The following is a 19,183-nucleotide window of genomic DNA, read 5'->3' as shown; positions in this document are numbered from 1 at the left end:
CCACTTGAGGCGTGCGCGCTTTTCACGGGGGTAACTCCTTTGGCACAACCCACCCACTCCGTTGTTCCAGCATCATCACCGCTCATCACTTCGCTTCCCTTCCGATCGGGATTCAGACGAACCAAACCGGACCGCTTTGTCACTGGACTGTTTTGCTTGGACGTCAGGTGGTTATTCCGTTACGAGTCTTCCCATCGTACATGTCTAGTCGTCTTGTAAACAACTGGGTGCGGTTGTTTTTTCCGATGCATTTTTCCATCTCTCGGGCCCTCTCGGATTAGCATGCTAACATAGATAGCTAGCTGCTTGGCCAGCCTGTCAGTAAGGTTTTTAAGAAGATCAAACCATGTTTGGCAGGTTGCCGAGTCGGTGGAAAACATGGATCAAGTGATTAAAATTGCACTTGATTTTTAGATGGGTATTGAATAACTATTATTATCTACAGTTGTTATGACAGCGGGAGGGGCGGTGTAGAGCATCTTGGTTAGGGTTCAACAATGACGTCATCGATGGCCAATAGTTGCCTCATATGTTAATAAAGCATTTACGGGGTAATGATACCGTTGTTGGTATGTCGATCTGTCCTGGCTATTTGTTCAGGGGCTTTCTGTATAGTTCAAAACAACGCCCAATATGGGCACATATAAAGAGAACATTGTAATAAGCAGCTGTCCTCATATTAGCAATGTGACGGGCCCAGGGCCACTTCTTCCTTTTTTGGAAACAGCACAGCACTAACATGTAGGCCAAAGCATATCCCCATGTTCACGTGTCTGTCTGTACTGTGTACCATGTCGTCCTCTTTTCGTAACTTTTATAACTGATGAGCGGACGCTGGTGTCTCCCCGCACGCACGCATGCACGCAGTATGTCTGACAAGAGTGAGCTGAAGGCCGAGCTTGAAAGGAAGAAACAGCGCATCGCCCAGATTCGAGAGGAGAAGAAAAGAAAAGAAGAAGAGAAGAAGAAGAAGGATGTCAGTTACGTGACAATAACAATGGTAAAAATACGGGAATTCTTTTTGGAGCTTGTCCTTGTCCTCTGCAGGGAGACTCAAAGCGTGTGGTGGATTCCGCCGCGGGTGCCGAAGACTCGGACCTGGAGAAGAAGAGGAAGGAGGCCGAGGCTTTGTTGCAGAGTGTTGGCATTACCCCAGACATACAACATGGTACATACACAAATGCACATGTGCGAATGCTGCGCCAGCATGCTCATCTTTCTTTTTTTGTGCAGTCGTACATTGTCATTATTTGCGTACTGTTAATGTAGAAGAACCCTGTTTAAGTCAAAGTACTACTGTATGTATTACCCAAGATCAGCTCTGATGGACTGCTCGCTTACTCTGAAGCTTTAACAAAGTAATTTCTTTTTTCTCCAGTTGGGATAAGTTGTGTTCACCCTTTGTCACCTCACATACTATTGTATTATCTGACCATTTTGTGCATGACACCTAAGCCTGTCTATGGTGTATGTTCATTCTCTCTTCTCTCCCCTATCTGCCTGTGTGTGCGTCCTTGTCTCGGCCCCCTCACTGCATGCTTCACTCATCCACTCTCGCCACTTGCTCCTCCTCCTCACCCCCCCCCCCCCCGACCCCCCCATCACTTTCCCACTCACTGGTCAAACAGCCACAGCTCAGCCCCTGAGAGTAGTAACAGAGGATACCTGTCTATTTCACTACCTAGTCCCCGCCCCCATGTCTCCCTCCAACAAATCAGTGGCCAGCGACGCGGGAAGCCAGGATTCTGGGGACGGAAACGCAGGACCAAGGTGTGTGCGCGTGCACGCTGTGTGTGTGTGTGTGTGTTTGGGAGAAAGCGGGATATACGCAACACTGTCAACCAGACACTTGATTAGGTACACCTCCTGCAGCACTTTATTATATTCCGATTGCTGTCGTGTGGTAGGAGGAATTAAGCAGGTTAAGCTTCTCACGCAGCAGACATTTCATGCAGCAGCGCCCCCTGCTGGCTTTGCTGCAAATCAAGTTGACACTATTATGATTTGGAAACTTCCACTACATCATTGGATTTATATTGCAGGAGCAGTGTTGTCCAGTGATTGTATTTGCCGAACGTTGAACTCTTTGCCTTTTTACCAGCACACAATTAACAAGCACTTCTTCTCTCCCTTTCTTCTATGTACTGTCTCCTCCATCTTCTCCATCTCACCCTTGAGCCGTCTCCTTATGCGGTTGGTCGGTGCCACCGCTGTCCCCGTGTGCTCTTTCTCCCTCCCTCCTGTCTCTCTCTCTGTCTCTGTCTGCCTCTCGCTAACTCCGCCTGGTGGTTCGGCCCCTTAAGGACTTTGCATTGGGACCCCGACCCCTCTACTCTGCAACTCCACTCCGACTCTGAGCTGATGGGGTACTGCTGCTCCTCTCACCTCCTGTAGCTAAGCAGCTTTGAATGAGCTTCTATAGTTTCAACTCAGCGTCCAAATATGTTTGAGTGTTAGTAATATGTCCGTTAGCTCTCCTCCTCATCATCACAGCTCCTGTCATCTCAAGTTCTCCACGACACTGCGGTCTTGCTCACATGTTGATATGCGCTGTGTTGCGTCTATCCAGGCGTGGGGCTGTGAGGCTCGGCATGTCCAAAGTGATTCAAGTGGACATTGTCCCCAAAGAGATGGTGTCCTACTCAAAAGAGACCCAGACTCCCACTGAAGCTCACACGGAACAAAAAGCAGGTAAAGAAACATCCTTTCAGAGTAATCCTACTAACGCACAACAAACCACCCTCACACGAGACTCAGCAATCATATGAGCTAGTTTACCAGCCGCCTTTAAGCTTAGCACAAACTTAGCTGACAAATATACACAAGCTCACATTTGCACAAACAGTATTAAGGCATTCAACTCACCTTTAGTAGACATACCTTCACTCTGGACGATGCACGAGGTGCAGGCACCCTTAACAAAACAGGAAATGCAGACGAAAAGCATGATCTATTAATTTAACCTAAATTCCACCAGGGGTCGCCAAAGGACACATTTGATAAACTAGGTGAGCTTTTGAGAACATAACTTGGTGAACAAAAATTGGAATGTGAACAAACGCCTAAAGTGTGAGCTGTGGTGCTTCACAGTATTCTAATTTGGATGTGTGTATTTTGTTTGCCCTACAGATGAGGATGAGGATGATGAGATAAGTGCGGCCCCACCAGTAGATGTTGCTCAAGAGGAGAAAGAAGACCAGGGAGACCAACATGAGGAAGGTTTGTAACGTCAAAAAGCCTGGCATTGACTCACTTAAGTGTCAACGTTTGTCGGATCCAAACAAACTCAAATGTCGACTGGGTAAAAAGTATGAAAAACAAAACGATACTTCAAACGGTGTCCTCTGTGTGCGTAGACATCCCCAAAGAGCTGACGGAAGAAGAGAAGCTGCAGGTCCTGCATTCTGAGGACTTCCTGGCCTTTTTCGAACGCGGCAGCCGCATTGTGGAGCGAGCGCTGTGCGAGCAGGTGGACGTCTGCTTTGACTACAGCGGCCGAGATCTGGAGGACAAGGAGGGGTGAGGCCCGTTCAAGGGAGGGAGAGAGAGAAGAAAAATGCAGATGAGATGCAGGACCCTCAACATCTTGTTTAGGGACCTGCAGGCGGGCGCCAAGCTGGTTCTGAACCGACAGTTTGCAGACGAACGCTGGACCAAAAACAGAGTGGTCACCTGTCTAGACTGGTCTCCTCAGGTGGGTTTGTCATACAGGCCTACAGACTTGGAATTAGATTAATGAGGTGACTGCACTGTACCAGTACCCGGAGCTGCTGGTGGCCTCCTACAACAACAACGAGGACTCTCCTCATGAGCCTGACGGAGTAGCACTGGTGTGGAACCTGAAATACAAGAAGAGCACCCCGGAGTACATCTTCCACTGTCAGGTAAGAGGGACTTGACATTCGGACCATACCGTATTCTAATGAGTTGCCCTTCTTCAGTCGGAGGTGATGTCAGCCGGCTTTGCAAAGTTTCACCCCAACCTGGTTGTGGGCGGCACCTACTCAGGACAGATTGTCTTATGGGACAACCGCAGCAACAAGCGAACCCCCGTCCAGAGAACGCCGCTGTCGGCCACCGCGCACACGGTAATGCTCCGCCCACACACACACACACACTGACTTGTTTCTTGATCAACCGGTTGTGTGTGTCGCAGCATCCCGTCTACTGCGTGAACGTGGTGGGAACGCAGAACGCCAACAACTTGATCAGCATCTCCACAGACGGCAAGATGTGCTCGTGGAGCCTGGACATGTTGTCCCAGCCACAGGTACCGCCATCGCTCGTTCTTGCGGAGGTCCACACGGGACGCTCGCTGAGAGTCTTTTGGCGTTTGTCTGCGACAGGACAGTTTGGAGCTGGTGTTCAAGCAGAGCAAGGCGGTGGCTGTCACCTCCATGGCCTTCCCGCTAGGTGATGTGAACAACTTTGTGGTGGGCAGCGAGGATGGATCCGTCTATACTGCCTGTCGCCACGGGAGGTGAGTCGTCCGTCACTCGGCACGTTGCATTTTTCTAACAGTACCAGGTCAAGGTACCAAATGCAAAGTTGTGTGCATCGACAGTAAGGCGGGCATCACTGAGGTGTTCGAGGGCCACCATGGCCCAGTGACGGGATTGAGCTGTCATACGGCGGCGGGACCCGTGGACTTCTCTCATCTCTTCATCTCCTCTTCTTTCGACTGGACCGTCAAACTCTGGAGCACCAAGGTGGAGCGCAGAAGATAGCAAGAGTAGATGCAGTCTGGCTAATCAATTTCCTCCACGCAGAGCACCCGGCCGCTCTACTCCTTTGAGGATAGTTGCGACTACGTGTACGATGCCGTGTGGTCTCCGACGCACCCTGCGCTCTTCGCTTGTGTGGACCTTGCCGGACGTCTGGACTTGTGGAACCTCAACAATGACACGGAGGTACTAAGGTGGAACTGTTCATGGTGTTCTGTTTTTTGTTTGAAGTGGTCTTGTCACTTGTTGTTGGCCAGGTTCCCACCGCCAGCGTGTACGTGGAAGGGGCTCCGGCACTGAACCGCGTGCGATGGGCTCACTCCGGAAAAGAGATCGCTACGGGAGACTCGGAGGGACAAGTGCAGGTGTACGATGTGGGCGAGGTGAGATGGCTGAAAATGGCTGGATTCGACTTCTTATTTCATATTGGGCTATCGCAATATTCATCCAAATACTATTGTGGGGTTGCGTACAACATATTACAATATACAATATGGCTGGGCTCCATTTCCTTTTGAAGCACAGCGCCAATTTGTGCTTTTCATCCAGCAAATCTGCGTGCCCAAGGCTGACGAGTGGACGCGCTTCGTCAGGACTCTGGCTGACATTAACGAGAACAGAGACGAAGCCGAGGAGCTGGCCAACGTTTGATGACGCAAACCTTTTTCTTTTCCTTCCCCCTCTGTACACTCTACTTCCTGAAATCACACTCGTTGGCCTCCTGGTTCCGGCCTGGAGAAACGTGCAGTGTTAGATTGTAATAGAACCATTTTGATGTTTGTTTGTGGATCTCCCTACAATTTTCAGATGTCTCTGGCAGCAGTAGAAAATACTGTCAATTCAAATTTGAACATTTCCAGGGCTTGACTGACTCCTCTCAAGGCCTCAATCAATATGCAACTATTTGTACTTGCACCTTTCTACGTACTAATGTTGCATTTTCCCATCATGTTTGATTTGATATTTCCACAACACACTTGTTCACAAGCCTTTTTGTGTCCTGGTCAGCACAAATTGGAGACACTATTTCACTGTGTCCTGTGCAAGGGAGTGTTACATATACATATTTAATACTATTTATTCCGGTGCTTGCACTTATTTAAAATTTGATGCGCATATAGTAAGTACTTTGAAATGCTGCTTTGCACTTAAAAGTCTATGCGCCACACACTTAGCACTACAAGCTTTTTTTAACCTGAAACAATTTAGACCTCAGCTATTATTTCATGTCTCATGCATTGTTTAAGAGCAGTCATTTTTAGTATCAAAATGAATTTAGCTGATGAAGGTGTAGTCCAAAGGTCATTTTTATAGCTACTTTACCATCCAACTCCTCATGTTCATGTTACAAACAGTCCAATTAGCTGGGATCAAAAGTGTTTCTCAATGTCTTGGACAACAGTTTGAGAATTTAACTTGTTGCTAATTAAAAACCAGAAGTGGCTACCATGGCTCATTCTTTGCAAGAAAAAAGTAGAGTCATATTAATAAAATGATCTAATACTCTTTCTTCAGTTGATGATGGTCTTCAGGACCAGACTCCTCAACATTAGGAATTTTTTTTTTCAGGACACCCAGTAATAAGCACATACATCTTTGGAATATCAGACGAAGCGTATTCAGCGGAAGTGTTTTGCATTCTCCAAATGTTTGTGGTTGCGTCCTTAACAATAAGAAAGCAACCACACGTTGCAGCCTTTTACAATCCCGTTGCTGTGGATAAAACTGCTGCACTTATCAGAATAAAACCCCATGGATGATTTATTTCAATAAAATGACTGGATTCGTAAGCATATCGTCTGATAACTCATTATTTCATGAGTGCAAAGGTCTGTACACCCGTGAGCCTGCCTCTTGCCGTGATATTACAATGAAGCACTCCATGCAGCAACGTCGCCTCGTAAGACGCAGTTTTACAGTGCTATGTACAGTTCTACATGATGCATACTGCACGTGACGCCGTCCGTCCGAAACATATCACTTTTACAATATGTACAGAATTAATCCTCCTGTCCCCCACACTCACAATTAGGGTTGCAAAATTCTTGACATCTTCATTTTGAAACTGGACATGAGATATGCCAGGAATTTACAAAATTTCACGTTGGCTCTAATTTGGGAACTTCAATTTTGTAGGGGAAAAACCCAAATCTTGACTAAATAACTTATGAGTGCCTTAAAAGTTCCAAATTTCCCGCAACCCTACACACAACACACCGTTAACAAGCTAATCATTTTCTATGGCCAGCCCTATTCGCCAAAAAGGAACAGACGAAAACAAACAAAACAAGAAAAATCAAAGCTACTCATGATAATGCGTAAGGCTGTTTTGTATGGATTCTGGTGTGATTTCACCAATGAACAGCCACTGAAGATATATCAAAGTGCTGAAGTCTGCACAGTGAGCAGGTTGCTACGCCACCATTGGCTAGGTAGGGCGTGGGACAACGCCACACTGTCGTTCTTGAATCTATGACAGCCACCACATCTATGCTGCTATTTTGGGCGGCACACAAACGGAGGCAGCTTTTAGTCGTCGCTGTCGTAAATATGGATGGAGATGCGATACGAACGCTCAGACCTACCCTACGGGGACTGAGCGCGTGCGGCGGCGGCGGGCTCCGGGGGGTGGATGGACACCACGCCCGAGGACTTGAACTTGGGCAGGTGGAGGCCAAATTTGTTCTCCACTCCAGCAAAGGTGGCGGCGGCCAGGCCGTAGCCTCCCACGTGATCGGCGTTGATGGGGGGGAGCTCCGAGATGCGAGACTTGGGCGTGGGCTCGGAGCCTGACGGTCGACTGCCAACCGCAAAAAAGTTGCAATTATAAGCAATTCCGTACACGTTTCTTGACAAGGCCTGTGGCGATTGCCTTAGGATTAATAAATACAAAGAACTTACTGTCCTCCAAAGTCAACATAGAACCACCTCTGCAAGAGTTCATAGGTCACCAAAGTCACGCCAAATTGGGGAGAGGACCGGCACATACGAGCTGCGAGAAAGAGAGAGCGACACCACGGTGGGTGTTGTGTCAACATTGAAAATAAGCTTCCCCCTCGTTGGCTCACTCTGACTAACCTCCCGCTCCCTTCCAGAGAGCTCGGAAGCCTTCCTCCCGCATGATCTTCCGGAAGCAATCGGTGACTCCGGAGTAAGTGGTCTGACCCGCTCGGGCAGCCACTTGCAGGCGAGTCTTGATGACGTCGGCCGGCGTCACCAGCGAGGCTGCGGGGATGCCTGCAAAATCCAGCAGGAAGAGACGACTGCAGAGATTGCCTGAACACGCCGGTTCGCCTTCCTATTTGCGCTTGACAAGATTTCTGTCTGCCTCTTTAGCCACGCTCGCTCGTTTGCTGCATACTACACCGTACGCAAATCAGCCTCCGCATTCATTACCTGCAATGGCTCCGGCCGTGAGAAGCTGCAAGGGTCCGAGCCTTCCTTGTTCGTCAGCCATGGAAGACTTGAGGTGGGCGTAGGCGGGGAAATAGATGGCGGAGAAGGGGATGTCCCTCAGGAAACAGGCCTTGGCTCCCTAGAAACAAACATGCAGAGCAAAGATTGAGCTTAACAAAGATGGATTGCAGAATGGACCTACCGGCGGCCTATCATTTACCTTGTAGAGGCCAAAGAAGCCCAAGTCTCGCACCACATTGAGCGCGCTAACTCGAGGCCCGGTGGTGATCTCCCCCGCCACCTGCAAACGGATCTTGACTATCTCCAGAGGGTTGGTAAAGATCACCTGGGAGCCTCCGGCCTTGGTGAAGGAGGAGAACAAAAACTCTTAGTTAGTTAGTGTCGTCTCACATCTTCCACATGTGCAATGTCACTTACGCAGCCGCCGGCCAAGATTTCGGCCAGGAAAGGGATGGCGTTTTCTTTGTCCGTGAACTTGTCTCGTACAAAGTCGTTCACCTAGGTGGTGCCAATACAAATAAAGTAAGCGAAGTAGACACCTTGGTAGTGATACAAAATGTCCATGCCGTGTTAGTATCTCGCAACACAGGACTCACAGTGAGTTTGATGGCCTTCTCTGGCGCCACACCGATGAGCTGAGGAACCAGACCTGTGGGCCACCATCAAAACATCAAGCCATTTGCCACGCCAACTGCTATTTGAACGCTTTACCTCGGTAGAAGCCAAAGAAGCCTTCGTAGCGAAGCACCTTCTTAGCGCAGTCAAAGCTGTTTTTGTACATCAGCTCCCCGACAAAAGAGCCCGTGGACCTCTGGTTCTGCATTCGGGTCTTCACCAAGTCGATGGGGTACACGGCCGTGGCGCCCGTGGCTGCGCACACAAACACGAGCTCGGGCCAAAGGCTTCCTCGGGCCACGGCGAGAAGAACTCACCTCCGGCGATGGAGCCCAACGTGAACCTGTAAGCAGATTCGGCAACTTGGAGCCACACAGGTCTCGAACCGTCCCCTTGAGCTTGAGTCTGGGGGAATCGCAACATAAGAACGACGTCACACTTTGACATTGAGTGCTGGTTTTGACTGCAAGGACATGCCTTGAACACAACACCAGTTACCTGCTTTTGGGTTTCTGCCAGGTTATATGGAAGACTTCCTTCTTCTAGGGGGGCTATTCTCTCAATGTCAGCAAGATTCAGGCGCCTGAAGCACAAGAGCAGATGAGAAGGGCGGGGGGGGGGGGGGGGGGGGAGATTCCGTTTGTTATACACGACTCACAAAGACATTGACGCAGCGAGAGCGCATTTAGTGGAGGGGGCAGGGGGGAGGAAAAAAAAAAAAAAAAAGGTTGATGGCCTCTAGTCGCCATGCCCAGAGATGAACCAATGTTGACTGACTCAGTTTGAACTGATAAAAGAAGTGTCGAAGTGAGCGCGGTTGTTAGTTTTACGGCGGCAATATGAGTGTTTACCCTGACGGAGAGTGCAGGCCTGATAACTGGTACAAGATGTCAATTTCCATTGGTGTGATTTGACCAAACTTGTTGGCAGCATGAACAAACTCCTCTGCAGGGGGGAAGGAAGGAAGGAAGGAAGGAAGGAAGGAAGGAAGGAAGGAAGGACGGAAGGAAGGATGAGACAAGATAGCAAATAAGAAAAGTTTGCAAAGAAACAAAGGTGTACCTTTGGTGACCAGCGTGTCACTCCAGGAACCGGCTAGCGTGCTGTAAATTTTGCGGATCAGCTCCATGTTGTTGAGGAGGGAGTTGAAGGCGTTGAAGTAAGAGAAGCTGACCAGGTGAGAGGTGCCGCCTCCTGCTGCCTGGATGGATGGATAGATAGATGGAGCGAGAAAGCCACACCAAAAATGTGAGTCATGGTGTGAGACCACAGCCGCCAGCTGTGGCCCAAAACAGCTCCGGCGTGTCTATCGTCTTTGTGTTTAGTGCTGTACTGCACGTCCGTCCGTCTGTCCGCTATTCAATCAACAGTTGAAAAGTAAATGGAGATCATAGCGACGCTAACCCACCGAGACAAGGTTCTCCTCCACAAAGGGCGTGAGCATGTGGTGCCGGATGGTGGCCATAATGTCACTGAAGTCCAAGGCGGAGATGACGCCATTCTTCCCTTTGTCCTTCTGGGCAAAGGCCTGCCGGGCATGTTCCAACTGCAGCTCCTAGCAGACAAAGTTCCAAAAAGATGTTGTATCCCATCCATCCATCTATCCATCATCACCGTGTGACAAAAAGGTGTCGCTTACCTGCAGGAACTGGGTGAATTCCAGGTAGTTGAGGCGTTTCTTACGGTCATTGCCAAAGTGCAAATGGACAAACTCACAGTCCCAGTTGAAGGGAATGTGGTGGTGCACTGTGGTCTGGCTGAAAATGTCCCGCACGTTCTCTGTGGAATGGGAAAAAAAATCAATCAAGTAATAAGGAGCAAATTGTGTGTTGGGAGGAAACAGTCAGTTTAGCCACGTGTAGCGAGCCGGAAAGAGGAATAATCGGCTTCCGAGATTCACGCTCGGACATTCCTTATCAACAGCGGACTGCTTATAAACGCAGAATGTTCGTCAAGTGGGGTGGGGGGTGTGTTTGTGGCTCCACACATGTGATTTCAGGTGGCGAGCAAAGTCAAAGAGAATGAATGGCACGCACCAAAGGAAATGTCTCCAGTTCCGGTCTTGTCAAAGAGCTGGAAGGCAACTATGAAGAGAGCGTCAGGCGCGCACAGCACCGACTCGAAAGCAAGGAACTCCTGGAAGGAGATGAGCCTGTCCAAGTCGCCACACAACAAATACACAACGAATTGATCACGCGGGAATCGGGATTAGCACAGGAGTAACACATTCAATCAATAAAGTCAAAAATATCACATGCTCAACCATCAACTTGGAAGTCGGCAATCCATATATTAGATTTTTCAAGAAGGGGACATGTTTAAGCACAATGAAGTTGTATTTCATTTTTAAGTCCATTTGCATTGAATGCTTATGAAAAATTGTTTTTTTACAATTTTCGGCAACAGATTTGACTGAACCATGACTTGTCTTTCCTCTTTCTCTATAAATAACACAAATGTGCGTGTCCTGTCTGCGCGTACAACCGCACTGATAGCAAGCGGTTGATCTTATCTTCGTGAGCTAACGGTAGCAAGTGTGTGTTTTTTTTTTCTCCCAATCAATTAGCACCATTTCATGTTTTGCGGATCAGCGGCACACACCCGTCCTTGGTGGTGTCGGCCACAGCGGCCAGCAGTTGCACGGTTTTGGGGTTGTGGTGGATCTGTGTTTGCAGGCCCAGGTACTTCTGGACAAAGTCTCCTGGGGTCATGAACCTCTCACCCTCTTTGTCCACTTCGCTGGCATACTGAGGACGCAAAAAAGACATGCGAGTCACAGTCACGTCATTTTGTGTGAGCACCGCATGCGTTACGACATAATCACGTTCATCTGTGGCTTGTAGCCTCGCTAAAGCCCAAAGCTGCAGTCAGAGTAGCTTACATTTGTGGGAAAGGAAAAGAAGGAATGTGACAGGACAATTCTTGCCATCCATTTGTTAGTGAACAAAAATAAAATATTGCCATCATTTCAATGATGATTACAATCACATGTCACACCGGCTCCCAGAACGAGCTGTTCTTGACGTGTTCAAGGTCATGTCGCTGTCTGACATATGCGCTTCGGTGATGTCACGCATCTAACAAACATATTCAGAGGTGTCGCATTTCTGTTGCACGCTCGACAACTTTGCGACTAACCCAAGCGAGCGAGCACATAAATCTTTTTGGCTTGAGCTTGTGTGTTATTTGACCCTGTGTGTGTTTGTCACGCAATGGTCACATGGTCAGTCACGCACCGGCCGTGGCAGAGAGCAACGTGAAGGTTAAGTGCTTGCTTGAATACTAACCCAAGGCACGCGTATGATTTCAAATACTAAGCGTGAGCAGCGGTGTGGCCCGGCCGGCGGGTCAAAACAATATGTAAGCACTTCCTTGTTTGTGCTCTTTGCTGACAACAACACTTTGGTAAGCCTCACGCGGCAGTGCCAAACAACCTGACGCACACCAACCATGCAGATGTTTGAAGACTTCACAAGTCAAGTAGTAGTAAATTTGAATGTCAGCGTATTTCGTTTCCGTCATTTCGAGGTTGCGTTTCATTTTCTATGTGGAGTGAAACAGCAGCCTGTTATGGACGTTTAGTCGTAGCTAACAGTGGAGTAATTTAAACCCTGTGACACAACCCCCTCAGTTCAATTTACAAAGCAAAATCAGACTCAGCTCACTCTTTCAGCCCGTGCGCAGTTCCAAAAAGAAAAATGCTGCGGCCCACTACCGGACAAAAATCTCAGCAAAAGTATGAATAAATGTCTCAATTGATTTACTCTTTGGTCTTCTGTTGTATGAAATGTACCTTCGGCCACTCAACAAAAGAGCAGTTAATTGTTCTGCGTGTCACTATACATCGCGTGCATAGATATTATATACATATTTTCAATTGGTAACTCATACTTTTCTAACAAATGAAGGTACATACGAGTGACCCATGGTTCATTAACACCAAATAACATCTGAACAATGAATGCATCTTAAATGTGTAAAGCTCACCTTCTGGAAGATGGCTTTGAGCTCACTTGGATCCCCACGTTTGGTTGATTGCACCTACAAATAAAAAAGGAAACAATTCAGACAAAAATACAGTCATATGAGGATGGATGTTAGGGAATTTGACACTGTTTACGCATTCCTCCCCCCCTATACGTTTTTTTTTGTTTTTTTTGTGCAAATTATAGTGTACGTTGGTTTGGAAGTCCAGCCCAAAACGGACGTGTACATTTTTGCCTGGCATAAAGCTGTGATGCTACCGGGCTGGTGGTTGGTAACGGGTCGAATCTCGAACCAGCCCCGGTCGGCTAACAGAGCTAGCACGAAGAGGACGCGAACCGTTACAATGACGAGAGGAAAAAAAAGTTCAAGTTCGATTGGTACCGGCTAAAAAGAAAAAGACGTTCCGCTTAGCAATTTTGTCAGGAAGAAAGCATAACTGACAGCTGGTTAGCATTACGGAGCTATCCTCCCTCTCTCCCTCCAGCCTGTTGGGAAGGAAGTGTCATCAAGGCCAGCAGCCGCCAACCGGCCGCCGGGCGTCAGCTAGCCCGGGGATGCTACAAGGCAGCTCCGAGCACGACGCCCGCTCGTCCGGCGCACACTCGCCTCGACTGTTCCTACACACGAAAACGAGCAAAACACCAAGAGAAATGACACAAGTAGGGGTTGGAAATTGCAAAGACAACGATGCCCAAGTCACCTTGACCGCCATGCTCGTTTGACGTCACGTACAGTGAGCGAGAGAGAGAGAGAGAGAGCGCAAGAGAGAGAGCAAGCGAGAGAGAGACAGAGAGAGAGAGAGAGCGAGAGAGAGAGAAAAAATTATTTGAAAATAGAAACGCTGATATGTAACGTGTTGAGTTGCTCTCATTGTTGCAAATTTAGTATTGCAAAATAATTAGATTTTTTAACTGACTTTTCTCGACCTCTTCCATTTAACACAAGTCTTTTTTCCTTATTGTATTGCAATAAATAGACGCCCTAAAATGACTAGGTTGCACTGCAAAAAAATGAAAGAAGCACACTGAACACCGAGTAACAATCGATTTAACCTTGGTATTTTTAGTGTTTCCACCCTACTTTCTGCTCGCGGGATTACAGTTGGCCCAATCCCAGCCATCAGGAATCACTTAATGTAAAAACATTCATTTCCAATGTCAGTAGATAAGGGAGTTTTCCTTGGCAAACTCATCTAGAAGTTAATTCTATCAATATATGAACCTGAAAACATGGCCAGATTGATGTCTCTGTGTTTTGTTTGAACATCTAATAGACTGCGTGTATTCGTGTATTTTGTGTTGCTCAATGCAGGATGTCTTGGTTTGTGCGAGCGCAGGAAGTGTACAGAGTAACACGGTACATTTTATTGTGTTGCTATCCAAATAAAATGCCACTCATTTAGGAGAGTTGTGTTTGTTTCTGTTTGAGTTAAAAACCCATAAAAAGCCAAGTGCGAGGAATGTAGAAGCAAAGACAATCAATGAATAATCTTTATTGCTAAATGTTCACTTGACCAGCAAGTACAAAACAATTTTACAAACCGTGAAACATTTCACAAAAACGAATGATGGTAAACAGCAATTTTATAAAACAAATTTTCCTGCACATATCTAATGAAGAATAATATCTTATTACATCGTTCCTTTTTTTTAACACTTTAGAAAAAAATTATGCGAGATCGTGTGACCATTTGTTTTAGATTTTAATTTCTCATTTAAAACAGTGCGCGATCGCCACATTGTCATGTCGCTGATTCGCTGCTCCACGTCACATGACTAGCGTATCACGTGATCAGTTATGGCGGCCTACTGCTCTGCAACAAGATCTGGTAGGTGACACGATCATCCGAGTGAAAAGGCAGGTGGGAAACCGTCTTACGTGAACCACACGACTTTAGCATGTCTGCTAGCTGTACGGTGAGAAAACAAGTCCATCCAATTCAACAAGCAGAATGGAAACATGTCATATACGTAATACATATTGCCAGCTTGCAGAATGGTTGGACTGATCGAGACTTTTAGCTTGTATCAATAACACATCAGTATGCAATAACACCAGACATAGTAGTATCACACAATTCATTATCATATAATAACTTAGACACACGTTTGTATGCAGATGTACGATCATTCTAGTCATGAATCAAATATTTACTTTGGCTTCTTGCAGGACTGGCCAGCGTCTTGCGACGAGTGTGCGCTTTTGACCCGTGCAGGTCCTCCTCGGCGGTGCGACTGTGTCACCCACATCGGCGCTTTTTCTGGAGGAAGTGGATGAAATCCCACTCGCACAATGTAGTTCGGCCAGCTACTGTCAGGCCTGCTTATGCTGTACCCAAGGTAGATTTTGTGGCATTTTCTCACAGCCAAAAGCAATACCAATTGGCCACTATCCAAAATTTCAACTGATATTTTCATTTCACTCTCATTCATATTTCATATGACTTTGTGAACAACTTTGTGACCCACTGTTTTCTTCTCCTCTAATAAGCACATTGAACGGCCGGATTATGTCGCAAATGGACTCGTCCCAGAATGGCGCGACTATATCGAAATAAAAGACGCAGAGCAAATCCAAGGCCTGGCCAGAGCGTGTCGCCTTGCTCGACATGTGCTGCTGCTTGCCGGACAAAGTCTGAAAGTAAGCGTACGCACGCAGTTCTGGCTAGCAGATTTGAAATCATGTCTTTTCATTTCAGGTGGGTATGACAACAGATGAAGTCGACTTCATGGTGCATCAGGAGATCATCCGGCACGATGCGTACCCCTCCCCTCTCAGATACGGAGGCTTCCCAAAATCCGTTTGTACTTCAGTCAACAACGTGGTGTGTCACGGCATACCTGACAGGTAAATGACAAGTGCTTGAAAGATGACGTTCATTACGGACGTGTGATTGCCAATGAAAAATAACTTTCACAAATACGCCCACCCGCAGTCGGCCACTTCAAGACGGTGACATTATCAACATCGACGTGACTGTAAGCGAGCCGCCAAGGATACGCCACGCCACGATGGGTCTGAGCGACGCTCATCCCGTTTGTTTCCCCGCTAGGTGTATTTGGATGGTTACCACGGCGATACGTCGGAAACCTTCTTGGTGGGCAAGGTGGATGAGGTCGGGCGGCGATTGGTGGAAACGGCCAAGCTTTGCAGAGACCGTGCCATCGCCGCCTGTAAGCCGGGCGCGCAGCTTTGCGTTATCGGAAACACCATCAGGTACGCGGCGAGGTTTGCAACTTTGGTTAACTAAGAAACTCAAATGTTTGTTCCGTGTTGCAGCAAAATAGCTAAGGCTAACGGATTCCAAGTGTGTCCTTATTTCATTGGACACGGAATCGGCTCCTACTTTCATTGCTATCCTGAAATCTGGCACCACGGTGAGTTCCTGAGAGACCGAGCTTGTTGTGTTTGGGTTCCTCACGGCGCCCCCTGTCTTTACTTCCAGCCAACGACAATGATGTGACCATGGACGAAGGGATGACTTTCACAATTGGTGAGGTAAATGTCCATTTGACGGGCCAATCCGGGGGCTGACGGCGTCCGTTTCCTTCGACAGAGCCCATTCTGATGGAGGGGTGCGCGGAGTTTCATATTCTCAAGGACAAGTGGACGGCTGTGTCTGCAGACGATAAAAGGTGGGAGTTGCCTTTGCCCGTCCGTCTCTCTCCGTGTTATCAAAATGTTAACTACCGTATTTGCCGGTGTATTGGTCGACCTTTTTCGATCCAAAATCGACCGAAAAAAATCGACCTCGACTTATACACCGAGTCATAAAATTTAACTTCGTATTCATCGCTTCAAATGTGATGGTAACCAAGGCCGTTTCTCATGCATCTCATTGTGTGTGGGTGTGCGTCCGTCAGGCTCATCAAACAGCGAGAAACTGAATCATTATAAAGCGTTCGTCGCATTAACACGCATCCTCAGCAACAATTTCAAATATTCTCACCTCAATAACGGACATCGAAAGCCAGGCAGCGACGATGACTGCTAGGGGGAAGTACTGGGTATTGAGCGAATGTGCGAGTCATCACGCGTCAAGCAACGACAATAACTACCGGTACGTAAACATTCAATCGGCATGTCTAAATGAATGTCGTTGGCACTTAGAAAATATTCGCCAAACTTGGCCAGACTTCCAGGGGAAGAGGCCGAATTTTCACTTGTTCTGGCCGACCGGAGGAACCAGCCGAGGCGGACACTTTACGGCGGTTGAGTCGTTGGCACTTAGAAAATATTCGCCAAACTTGGCCGGACTTCCAGGGGAAGAGGCCGAATTTTCACTTGTGGTGGCCGACACGGGGAACCAGCCGAGGCGGACACTTTACGGCGGTTGAGTCGTTCGCACTTTGAAAATATTTGCCAAACTTGGCCAGACTTCCAGGGGAAGAGGCCGAATTTTCACTTGTGGTGGCCGACATGGGGAAGCAGCCGAGGCGGACACTTTACGGCGGTTGAGTCGTTGGCACTTAGAAAATATTCGCCAAACTTGGCCGGACTTCCAGGGGAAGAGGCCGAATTTTCACTTGTTCTGGCCGACATGGGGAACCAGCCGAGGCGGACTCTTTATGGCAATTTGAACCGGGCGGCGCGCGCGAGTGCGCGGCCTGCTGGAAGTCGAATGAGGCTCCGCGATTTCATCTGCGGTGCTTATAAACAGCCGATCCGCTCGGCGGGAGGTATTCCCGGCCACTTGGCGCGTGCGCATGGCCTCCCGGATGTGCCGGGCGGCGTGCGCGAGCTCACCGGCTGCTGGAAGTCGAATGAGGCTCTGCGATCTCCTCCGCGGTGCTTATAAAGAGCCGGTCCGCTCGGCGGGAGCTATTTCCGACCACTTGGCGCGTGTGCACGGCCTCCCGGTGGTGCCGGCCGGCGTGTGCGAGTGCGCTGGCCGCTGGAAGTCGAATGAGGCTCCGCGATCTCCTCCGCGGTGCTTATAAACAGCCGCATGCGCACGGCCTCCCGGAATTTGAACACATTTCGTCAATAAATTTTGCATATTTCTGATTGAATTTTGAAGTTTAATATAATGCAACAATTGAGCTCGACTTATACAAAGGATATATCATCCATCCATCCATCCATTTTCTGAACCGCTTAGTCCCCACGGGGGTCGCGGGCGTGCTGGAGCCTACCCCAGCCGTCATCGGGCAGTAGGCGGGGGACACCCTGAACTGGTTGCCAGCCAATCGCAGGGCACACAGAGACAGACAACCAATCGCACTTGCACTCACACCTAGGGACAATTTGGAGTCTTCAATCGGCCTACCAAGCATGATATATCATAAAATCGTAAATTTCCGTCGAATTTTAGGGGGTCGACTTATACACCGGCAAATACGGTATGTGTTCCACATGCTTTCTTCCCAGATCGGCTCAGTTTGAACACACGGTGGTTATCACGTATGACGGAGTGGAAATTCTCACCAAATTGCCAGAAGAGGACCACAATTGAGATTTTAGAACTGTTTACTTGGACATACACACACATAGGAAGCGCTATGTAAATAAAGTTGAATTGTCAAATAAAAAGGACTTAAATTGTGTTTTTAATAAAAGAACAGTCTTTGTTCATTTATTTGACTCTTACGTTGTCTGTAACGTGGACAAAGTTGTCACTGAGATGACATTTGACCATTTAATGCTAAGCAAACAATGCAACGTGATATTGTGGCCGTTACACAATAAACATTCAACGTAAAAGTACGTGTTTGTGTCTTCCCCTTGTAAAATCTGTCCAAAATGCAAGCATGCACCATGAAGTGTCACGCTAATGTCTTTTGTACGCTGCCACATGATTGCTCTCCCTCACCAAGTAGGTTCCTTAAAATCGGCACTCAGCCACCGACATTCCCACACGAACCGCTGCTGCCGCCGCCGCCGCCGAGCACCTTTTTATTCCTGCGACCATGTCTGGTAAAAGCAAGTTTGCTGCTCTTGTCCTCATTTTGGGTTTGTGTATTTTGACACATGGCGCCCCCACTGACCCAACGCACGCCTTCTGCAAGGTCGTTTGGTAAGACCTCTTGACCGTTCATTCCCTTTGTAATGAATTTTCTAGTTGGTATTTAGCTCCATATTAATACAAAGATAATTGTAATAATAATCCCGGATTACAAGGATGAATAAATCGGATTTAATCCCTCCAGGCTGCTCGGTGTGCCGTGTGTTCAGGTCAACCTTGCCATTGTGACACAAATCAAAGCCATGGGCTCATACAAGGTAAGAACTGAAGGATTATTTCACGCAGGAGTGCAATAAGGCATTCCGCACTGTGTTTTGAATTCAGATAGGCCCAGTGACGCCGTTGCTAATCCGGGCAAACCACACCTCAGCATTTGGTCAGGTGGAGAGCGTTAACTTCACCGTATCGTCCGCCGCCATGAGCCTGGGATGCCGCGTGGATGTAAGTCGTGTGACCGTCTTTCTGTTGCATTGTT

The 19,183-nt window shown here is 48.0% G+C and overlaps 3 protein-coding genes across 9 annotated transcripts; 2 read left to right on the top strand and 1 right to left on the bottom strand.

Annotated features, from left to right (window-relative positions):
- The first annotated feature begins 5 nt into the window (after positions 1-5).
- On the top strand, positions 6-6,168 carry LOC125984693 (dynein, cytoplasmic 1, intermediate chain 2a). 4 transcript variants are annotated; one of them, XM_049746781.1, is made up of 17 exons: positions 6-167; positions 868-976; positions 1,048-1,168; positions 1,686-1,770; positions 2,304-2,366; positions 2,570-2,691; positions 3,130-3,219; positions 3,357-3,519; positions 3,595-3,694; positions 3,759-3,884; positions 3,942-4,088; positions 4,157-4,270; positions 4,347-4,480; positions 4,565-4,709; positions 4,770-4,910; positions 4,982-5,107; positions 5,274-6,168. In XM_049746781.1, the coding sequence occupies exons 2-17, from the start codon at positions 869-871 to the stop codon at positions 5,373-5,375; spliced, it is 1,887 nt and encodes a 628-aa protein (XP_049602738.1). In that variant the 5' UTR covers positions 6-167; position 868; the 3' UTR covers positions 5,376-6,168. The 4 variants fall into 4 exon arrangements, with proteins under 4 accessions (XP_049602738.1, XP_049602737.1, XP_049602740.1 ...); XM_049746780.1 differs by having other exon boundaries at positions 1,629-1,770; XM_049746783.1 differs by lacking the exon at positions 2,304-2,366.
- A 290-nt stretch (positions 6,169-6,458) lies between these two features.
- Positions 6,459-13,526, bottom strand: LOC125984694 (electrogenic aspartate/glutamate antiporter SLC25A12, mitochondrial). Of its 3 annotated transcripts, XM_049746784.1 has the most exons (19): positions 13,444-13,526; positions 12,744-12,797; positions 11,358-11,503; positions 10,793-10,908; positions 10,396-10,535; positions 10,165-10,311; positions 9,819-9,957; positions 9,608-9,701; positions 9,255-9,339; positions 9,074-9,161; positions 8,853-9,011; positions 8,738-8,790; positions 8,559-8,639; positions 8,341-8,481; positions 8,121-8,259; positions 7,803-7,961; positions 7,626-7,716; positions 7,310-7,524; positions 6,459-7,220 (listed from the first exon to the last, which is right to left on the bottom strand). In XM_049746784.1, the coding sequence occupies exons 1-18, from the start codon at positions 13,453-13,455 to the stop codon at positions 7,311-7,313; spliced, it is 2,058 nt and encodes a 685-aa protein (XP_049602741.1). In that variant the 5' UTR covers positions 13,456-13,526; the 3' UTR covers positions 6,459-7,220; position 7,310. The 3 variants fall into 3 exon arrangements, with proteins under 3 accessions (XP_049602741.1, XP_049602742.1, XP_049602743.1); XM_049746785.1 differs by having other exon boundaries at positions 6,459-7,524; positions 12,744-13,360; positions 13,444-13,512; XM_049746786.1 differs by lacking the exon at positions 13,444-13,526 and adding an exon at positions 13,185-13,437 and having other exon boundaries at positions 6,459-7,524.
- A 964-nt stretch (positions 13,527-14,490) lies between these two features.
- metap1d (methionyl aminopeptidase type 1D (mitochondrial)) lies at positions 14,491-18,321 on the top strand. 2 transcript variants are annotated; one of them, XM_049747238.2, is made up of 10 exons: positions 14,491-14,571; positions 14,913-15,082; positions 15,234-15,383; positions 15,442-15,590; positions 15,679-15,721; positions 15,796-15,959; positions 16,023-16,120; positions 16,189-16,236; positions 16,300-16,378; positions 18,114-18,321. In XM_049747238.2, exons 1-10 carry the CDS (start codon positions 14,541-14,543, stop codon positions 18,196-18,198), a joined length of 1,017 nt encoding a protein of 338 aa, XP_049603195.1. In that variant the 5' UTR covers positions 14,491-14,540; the 3' UTR covers positions 18,199-18,321. The 2 variants fall into 2 exon arrangements, with proteins under 2 accessions (XP_049603195.1, XP_049603194.1); XM_049747237.1 differs by having other exon boundaries at positions 16,300-18,275.
- The last annotated feature ends 862 nt before the right edge of the window (positions 18,322-19,183 follow it).

The sequence above is a fragment of the Syngnathus scovelli genome, chromosome 17 (assembly GCF_024217435.2).
Source record: "Syngnathus scovelli strain Florida chromosome 17, RoL_Ssco_1.2, whole genome shotgun sequence".
Lineage (NCBI taxonomy): Eukaryota > Metazoa > Chordata > Actinopteri > Syngnathiformes > Syngnathidae > Syngnathus > Syngnathus scovelli.
Note: the sequence above shows the minus strand (reverse complement) of the source record. Positions and strands in the feature narration are given on the sequence as shown.